Here is an 8,534-nt window from a genome sequence, read left to right as displayed (position 1 = left end):
TCCCCTCCCACTCCCCACTCATGTAGATTAATTCTCGTCTGGTAAAATACATTTTCTTTTTCTTTTCTTTCTTATTGTCCCCCAGATATATGTGACGGCCAGGAATAAATTTACTATAGACGAACTTCAGATGGCCTTCCATTATTTAGGAGCCTATAGAAGGAAGACGACGGTGGATCCATGTCTAATAAGATCACTCAGGACAGCCTTCCCAGAGTTTCAAAGAACTTTTGCCAGGATTAAAGATAAAACTTTATCAGATAAAATGCGAGCATGGCCTGAGGACAAAGACCTTATTTTCGAATAGCCTATACAGTCCATTTCTTTTCTTTTATTATGACAAAAACCAACGTTGAACTGCATCTCACTCCCTGGGAACATATAGTCGGCCGTGGAAGAAAGTTTCGTCAAACAGCTCATATATATTTATATATTGCTGGAAAATTTAAATTGAAGTTAAGTTCATTTATTTTGCTGAAATTCCAAACAGATGGTATACTAATTGTAATTCTTTGTAAATTGGCGGGGTGGTAAAGGCTTTATAAAGGCTGTCTAAAAAAAAAAGGTTCATATGAAATGTTCAGTTCATCAATAATTACATCAGTGAAGACAAGGTCTTAAAAGGCGTAAGTAATTTATGAGTTTGGTTTTGTTTCCTTAGTCTAGATAACACAAAAATTAAGGAGTAAAGAATTGGCTTCTACTGGGAGATAATTTGGAAAGTTCGGGGGGGGGGGTGGTCTCTATAAAGAAATGAGATTTATCTAATTCTTAAGTTACTTCACAGTAACAAAATAGCTCCCCTCCCATTCCCCACTCATGTAGATTAATTCTCGGCTAGTGCAAATACATATTCTTTTTCTTTTCTTTCTTATTTTCCCCCAGATATATGTGACGGCCAGGAATAAGTTTACTATAGACGAACCTCATATGGCCTTCCATTATTTAGGAGCCTGTAAAAGGAAGACGACGGTGGATCCAAGTCTTATAAGATTACTCAGCACAGCCTTCCCAGAGTTTCAAAGAACTTTTGCCAAGATTGAAGATAAAACTTTAACAGATAAAATGCGAGCATGGCATGAGGACAAAGACCTCAGCACAGACCTCCCAACAAAAGACTTGTTGAAAAGCCTGACGGACGATTCCACATGGGCTGACACCTCCAGAGTTCGAGACACATTAATGACTGTTCTCGCTATAGGCAGCATGTCCCGTCTTGGAGCCTTGCGAAACTTGTCTGTTGATGAGTTTCAGGCGGCTCGCGAGACTGACCAAAATAATTATCTGTATCGAGCAGAAGTAAACCAGCACAAAACCATGAAGACATATGGTCCAGCGGGCATTTATTTCACACCTACCCTAAAAGCCCACATTGAAAGGTAACAGTGTGATACTATTATTATTATTATTATTATTATTATTATTATTATTATTATTATTATTATTATTATTATTATTATTATTATTATTATTATATTATTATTATATAATTATTATATACTTAATGTAATACTTGAGATAATCGTCAATAGAATTGGGTATTTTGCACGTCTCCCCCCCCCCCCCTAAAAAACCCCGAGAAAAATAAAACAACAAAAAACAAAACAAAACAAAAAAGCAAAAGAAACCAACACAAAGCAGAACACAGAGCAGAACACAGAAATACTTATTCTGTTTATTTTTGATTTTTATGTGTGTTTTTTTCTTCTATTCTTGTTTCAGCAGAGGGAATCACCTGAAGAAGTTCAGTCGGCCATATCCAAAGCGATGCATCACAGTTTGCAGGTACACAGGGAATCGTATGCGGCCAAAACTCACGACAAAACTATATATAAAGGATTGCAAGCCTTGTCTGCAATAAACCCGGAGAAGTGCCCCAATAATTACATCAGAGAAGACAAGGTCTTAAAAGGCGTAAGTAAATTATGAGTTTGGCTTTGTTTCCTCTGTCTACGTAATACAAAAATTACCGAGTAAAGGATCGGCTTCTACTGGGAGATAATTTGGAAAGTTCGGGGGGGGGGGGTGGTGTTGGTGTTGGTTTTGGGGGGGGGTGGTGTGGTGGTGGTTGGGGGGGGGATCTCTATAAAGACATGTAAAGAAATTTATAGAATTCTTAAGTTACTTCACAGTAACAAAATACCTCCCCTCCCACTCCCCACTCATGTAGATTAATTCTCGGCTAGTACAAATACATTATCTTTTTCTTTTCTTTCTTATTTTCCCCCAGATATATGTGACGGCCAGGAATAAATTTATTAAGGACGAACTTCAGATCCACCGTCGTCTTCCTTCTATAGGCTGCTAAATAATGGAAGGCCAAGTCTTATAAGATCACTCAGGACAGCCTTCCCAGAGTTTCACAGAACCTTTGCCAAGATTAAAGATAAAACTTCATCAGATAAAATGCGAGCATGGCCTGAGGACAAAGACCTTATTTTCTAAAAGCCTCCACAGTCCATTCCTTTTCTTTTATTATGACAACAAGCCAACGTTGAACTGCATCTCACTCCCTGGGAACATAGAGTCGGCTATGGAAGAAAGTTTCGTCAAACAGCTCATATATATTTATATGTTGCTGGAAAATTTCAATTAAAGTTAAGTTCATTTATTTTGCTGAAATTCCAAACAAATGGTATACTAATTGTAATTCTTTGTAAATTGGCGGGGTGGTAAACGCTTTATAAAGGCTGTCTAAAAAAAAAAGGTTCATATGAAATATGTACTGAAGTTCATCTATATCTTTTTATTCCAGTACAATGCTTGCAAAGTGAAGAGTTAAGATTGGACGAGCCCAGCACGTCAAGAGCATATTTTGAGCCACCCATCGTGACCGACTTTGTCTGCAATAAACCCGGAGAAGTACCCCAATAATTACATCAGAGAAGACAAGGTCTTAAAAGGCGTAAGTAATTTATGAGTTTGGTTTTGTTTCCTTAGTCTACCTAATATAAAAATTACCGAGTAAAGGATCGGCTTCCACTGGGAGATAATTTGGAAAGTTCGGGTGGGGGGGGGGGTCTCTATAAAGAAATGTAAAGAGATTTATCTAATTCTTAAGTTACTTCACAGTAACAAAATACCTCCCCTCCCATTCCCCACTCATGTAAATTTATTCTCGGCTAGTACAAATACATATTCTTTTTCTTTTCTTTCTTATTTTCCCCCCCCCAGATATATGTGACGGCCAGGAATAAATTTACTATGGACGAACCTCAGATGGCCTTCCATTATTTAGGAACCTATAGAAGGAAGACGACGGTGGATCCAAGTCTTATAAGATCACTCAAGACAGCCTTCCCAGAGTTTCACAGAACCTTTGCCAAGATTAAAGATAAAACTTTAACAGATAAAATGCGAACATGGCCTGAGGACAAAGACCGCAGCACAGACCTTGCAACAAAAGACTTGTTGAAAAGCCTGACGGACGATTCCACATGGGCTGACACCTCTAGAGTTCGAGACACATTAATGACTGTTCTCGCTATAGGCAGCATGTCCCATCTTGGAGCCTTGCGAAACTTGTCTGTTGATGAGTTTCAGGCGGCTCGCGAGACTGACCAAAATCATGATCTGTATCGAGCAGAAGTAAACCAGCACAAAACCATGAAGACATATGGTCCAGCGGGCATCTATTTCACACCTACCTTAAAAGCCCACATTGAAAGGTAACAGTGTGATACTATTATTATTTTTAAATTATTATTATTATTATTATTATTATTATTATTATTATTATTATTATTATTATTATTATTATTATTATTATTATTATATTATATTATTATTTATTATTATTATTATTATTATTATTATTATTATTATTATTATTATTATTATTATTATTATTATTATTATTATTATTATTATTATTATTATATATAATGATAATGATAATGATCATAATACTAATAATAATAATAATAATAATAATAATAATAATAATAATAATAATAATAATAATAATAATAATAATAATAATAATAATAATAATAATAATAATAATAAGGTCCTGGGTACGATTCTCGCTCGGCGCATAGTTGATGTAATGAACTGACAAACCAACCGGTAACCATTGTGTTGTTCAAGGGATGCAACTCAAGAATATAACATAGGGTGTACAAATACCAAGGATTAATTCCCTTTACATGTTTTTATCAACACTTTGACTACTACAGTTGTGTCTTAGAAAAAAGGCTATGCATCTGTCTTTCTTACATTTTTTCTGGTCTTTTCTCGGAAAAAATAATGTCATAGTGTGAGGTTTTTGGCGGTAAAGGATTAAACATTTCTTTAATAAAAACTAATAATCACACGGCTTTAGATGATTCAAATATCTATGTTTATTCTTTTAAATTAAACAGATACAAGTGTGCTATATTTCACAAAGACTTTGTCTGCAATAAACCCGGAGACGTGCCCCAATAATTGCATCAGAGAAGACAAGGTCTTAAAAGGCGTAAGTAAATTATGAGTTTGGCTTTGTTTCCTTTGTCTACGTAATACAAAAATTACCGAGTAAAGGATCGGCTTCTACTGGGAGATAATTTGGAAAGTTTGGGGTGGGGGGGGGGGGGGTGGTTGTTTGGGGTGTGGGGGGGGGGGGGGTGGGTCTCTCTAAGGAGATATAATGAGATTTATCTAATTCTTAAGTTACTTCGGAGTAACAAAATACCTCCCCTCCCACTCCCCACTCATGTAGATTAATTCTCGGCTGGTACAAATACATTTTCTTTTTCTTTTCTTTCTTATTTTCCCCCAGATATATGTGACTGCCAGGAATAAATTTACTAAGGACGAACTTCAGATGGCCTTCCATTATTTAGGAGCCTATAGAAGGAAGACGACGGTGGATCCATGTCTAATAAGATCACTTAGGACAGCCTTCCCAGAGTTTCACAGAACCTTTGCCAAGATTAAAGATAAAACTTTAACAGAAAAAATGCGAGCATGGCCTGAGGACAAAGACCTTATTTTCTAAAAGCCTATACAGTCCATTTCTTTTCTTTTATTATGACAACAAACCAACGTTGAACTGGATCTCACTCCCTGGGAACATATTGTCGGCCGTGGAAGAAAGTTTCGTCAAACAGTTCATATATATTTATATGTTGCTGGAAAAGTTAAATTGAAGTTAAGTTCATTTATTTTGTTGAAATTCCAAACAAATGGTATACTAATTGTAATTCTTTGTAAATTGGCGGGGTGGTAAATGCTTTATAAAGGCTGTCTAAAAAAAAAAGGTTCATATGAAATATGTACTGAAGTTCATCTATATCTTTTTATTCCAGTACAATGCTTGCAAAGTGAAGAGTTAAGATTGGACGAGCCCAGCACGTCAAGAGTATATTTTGAGCCACCCATCGTTACCGACGTCCAGGCTTTGCCTTCAGTAGAGTCCTCAACGTCGTCACCTGTAGTTCCCGGTATGTATGCAATACTAATTATGAACATGGTGCACCTGTCTTTCTTACATTTTTTCTGGTCTTTTCTCGGAAAAAATAATGTCATAGTGTGAGGTTTTTGGCGGTAAAGGATTAAACATTTCTTTAATAAAGGAAGGAAGGAAGGGGTAGAGAGAAATGAGATTCTGTCGTGAACATATACTCGGCGTCTTCTAGAAGGTAGGAGGCGTACGGGGTTCAGACTTAGAGCTGGTGACAAAGAATACCTGATGCAGGCAGGTGCCCGAAGTCGGACAAGCGTGCCCACGAAACGGTAACCAAAAGGGTCACTCATCGGGCGGGTGACAATGTCGGGAGGTAACAGAGGTGTTCTAGCGCCTCCCATTCACAGGCAAAACAGTTGGAGAGAACGGTTGGAAGGAAGGAAGGGGGAGAGAGAAATGAGATTCTGTCGTGAACCATCTCGGGACCTAACGGTAGCGCCTCCCCCCACAGACCCCGAGCTGGTGACAAAGGATGGTTGAATACCCGAGGCAGGCAGGCGACGGAAGTCGGAGAATCGCGCGCACCTAACGGTACCGAAGAGGTAACCAAGAGACCCCGGGAAAGATGGCGAGAACGATCGGTCGAGTGAAGAACGGCGGGACTAGTTGTGACCTATAGTTCCGTCGAAGAAAACAGCCCAGGGAACGGGCTTGGTGAAATCAGACCTTATCGAGCTGAGATCCTCGGACGCTGAGATTATCCCCCCATCCAGCAGGGTTTGTCTCGGCCACCTCTCCACCTGCCATGGCTTGTCGGCGCGCGGTGCGCGGTGGGTGGACAGTGTATATAACTAATATATATATATATATTTTTTTTTTCTCCTCCGTCCAGAGGCACTTTTTTCTCTGTCCCCTAACAGGCATCTTCTAACATAGCGAGCATCTATCGGCATTCCGCGCATTTCTTTTTCTCCCTCAATAGGCTTCTGTTGAGCGCAATTCGCCAACAGGTTTTGTTGTTTTTTTGGTTTTTTTTTTTTGGTTTTTTCTCCTCCGTCCAGAGGCACTTTTTTCTCTTTTTTTTTTTTGTCCCCTAACAGGCATCTGTAGTTCGCCAAGTGCATTTTCTAACATTCGCTCGCTGCGCATCTATCGGCATTCCGCGCATTTCTTTTTCTCCCTCAATAGGCTTCTGTTGAGCGCTATTCTTCATTCGCCAACTGCATTTTAATTTTATTTCTCCCTCAATAGGCTTCTGTTGAGCGCAATTCGCCAACAGGTTTTGTTGCTTTTTTGTTTTGTTTTTTTGTCCCCCAAAAGGCTTCTGCGAAGCGCGATTCTTCATTCGCCAACTGCATTTTAATTTTATTTGTCCCTCAATAGGCTTCTGTTGAGCGCAATTCGCCAACAGGTTTTGTTGTTTTTTGTTGTTTTTTTTTTTTGTCCCCCAAAAGGCTTCTGCGAAGCGCTATTCTTCATTCGCCAACTGCATTTTAATTTTATTTCTCCCTCAATAGGCTTCTGTTGAGCGCAATTCGCTAACAGGTTTTGTTGTTTTTTTTTTGTTTTTTTTTTGTCCCCCAAAAGGCTTCTGCGAAGCGCGACTCTTCATTCGCCAACTGCATTTTAATTTTATTTGTCCCTCAATAGGCTTCTGTTGAGCGCAATTCGCCAACAGGTTTTGTTGCTTTTTTGTTTTTTTTTTGTCCCCCAAAAGGCTTCTCCGAAGCGCGATTCTTCATTCGCCCACTGCATTTTAATTTTATTTGTCCCTCAATAGACTTCTGTTGAGCGCAATTCGCCAACAGGTTTTGTTGTTTTTTTTTGGTTTTTTTTTGTCCCCCAAAAGGCTTCTCCGAAGCGCGATTCTTCATTCGCCAACTGCATTTTAATTTTATTTCTCCCTCAATAGGCTTCTGTTGAGCGCAATTCGCCAACAGGTTTTGTTGCGCCGAGCGGGACAATATCCAGTAAACGTGCTCAAAGCGTTTTACAACGGGTTCCCAGCCAACAGCAACACTTAACACGCGGAGCGAGACATGACAGGAATGAAAAAAAAAACACTAGGAACGGCCATGTACTCGTTTTCAAGGGATGCAACTCAAGAATATAACATAGGGTGTACAAATACCAAGGATTAATTCCCTTGATAGTTGAGTCCTTGAAAAAAGTTTCTTTACTCACACTCTCTCGCTGTACTCGTGTTTAAATAAAAATGATCAACACAATGGCTACCGGTTGGTTTGTCAGTTAATTACATCAACTATGCGCCGAACGAGGCTCGAACCCAGTACTTTGTTGTTATTATTATTATTATTATTATTATTATTATTATTATTATTATTATTATTATTATTATTATTATTATTATTATTATTATTATTATTATTATTATTATATTATTATTATTACTACTACTACTACTATTACTATTATTATAATTCTAGCCCAACATATCCAGTAACGTGCTCAAAGCGCTTTACAACAGCAACAACAGTTAACACGCAGAGCGGGACACGAGAGGACGGAGAAATCACTACTAACGGACAGGTATTAGTCTTACACCTGATTACGGTGAGAGAATGTGAGTAAATATCCCTTTTTATCGAGGACTCAACTATGCGCCGACCGAGGCAATCGTGCTCAAAGCGCTTTACAACGCGTCTACAGCCAACAGCAACACTTAACACGCAGAGCGGGACACGACAGGACGGAGAAAACATTACTAACTAGTTCTACATCCGAGTGCGGTGAGAGAATGTGAGTAAAGAACCTTTTTATCCAGGACTCAACTATGCGCCGACCGAGGCAATCGTGCTCAAAGCGCTTTACAACGCGTCTACAGCCAACAGCAACACTTAACACGCAGAGCGGGACACGAGAGGACGGAGAAAACATTACTAACTAGTTCTACATCCGAGTACGGTGCGAGAATGTGAGTAAAGATCCTTTTTATCGAGGACTCTACTATGCGCCGAGCGAGGCAATCGTGCTCAAATCGTTTTACAACGCGTCTGCAGCCAACAGCAACAGTTAACACGCAGAGCGGGAAACGAGAGGACGGAGAAATCACTACTAACGGACAGGTATTAGTCTTACATCTGATTACGGTGAGAGAATGTGAGTAAATATCCCTTTTATCGAG

The 8,534-nt window shown here is 39.0% G+C and overlaps 2 protein-coding genes across 5 annotated transcripts; both read left to right on the top strand.

The window, feature by feature from the left end:
* The first annotated feature begins 830 nt into the window (after window positions 1–830).
* Window positions 831–2,885, top strand: LOC144961514 (uncharacterized). 3 transcript variants are annotated; one of them, XR_013643186.1, is made up of 3 exons: window positions 831–1,379; window positions 1,723–1,914; window positions 2,756–2,883. XR_013643186.1 is itself a non-coding variant. In XM_078894676.1 (3 exons), the coding sequence occupies exons 1-3, from the start codon at window positions 931–933 to the stop codon at window positions 2,772–2,774; spliced, it is 528 nt and encodes a 175-aa protein (XP_078750802.1). In that variant the 5' UTR covers window positions 831–930; the 3' UTR covers window positions 2,775–2,885. The 3 variants fall into 3 exon arrangements, 2 of the variants coding, with proteins under 2 accessions (XP_078750802.1, XP_078750801.1); XM_078894676.1 differs by having other exon boundaries at window positions 1,726–1,785; window positions 2,756–2,885; XM_078894675.1 differs by having other exon boundaries at window positions 1,723–1,785; window positions 2,756–2,885.
* LOC144961515 (uncharacterized) lies at window positions 2,766–4,531 on the top strand. Of its 2 annotated transcripts, none has more exons than XM_078894678.1 (3): window positions 2,766–2,905; window positions 3,175–3,619; window positions 4,280–4,531. In XM_078894678.1, exons 2-3 carry the CDS (start codon window positions 3,205–3,207, stop codon window positions 4,426–4,428), a joined length of 564 nt encoding a protein of 187 aa, XP_078750804.1. In that variant the 5' UTR covers window positions 2,766–2,905; window positions 3,175–3,204; the 3' UTR covers window positions 4,429–4,531. The 2 variants fall into 2 exon arrangements, with proteins under 2 accessions (XP_078750804.1, XP_078750805.1); XM_078894679.1 differs by having other exon boundaries at window positions 3,175–3,668; window positions 4,365–4,531.
* The last annotated feature ends 4,003 nt before the right edge of the window (window positions 4,532–8,534 follow it).

Source organism: Berghia stephanieae, unplaced genomic scaffold (genome assembly GCF_034508935.2).
Source record: "Berghia stephanieae isolate SIO BIC M18660-M18661 unplaced genomic scaffold, UCSD_Bste_1.3 scaffold2756, whole genome shotgun sequence".
Classification (NCBI taxonomy): Eukaryota; Metazoa; Mollusca; class Gastropoda; order Nudibranchia; family Aeolidiidae; genus Berghia; species Berghia stephanieae.
Note: the sequence above shows the minus strand (reverse complement) of the source record. Positions and strands in the feature narration are given on the sequence as shown.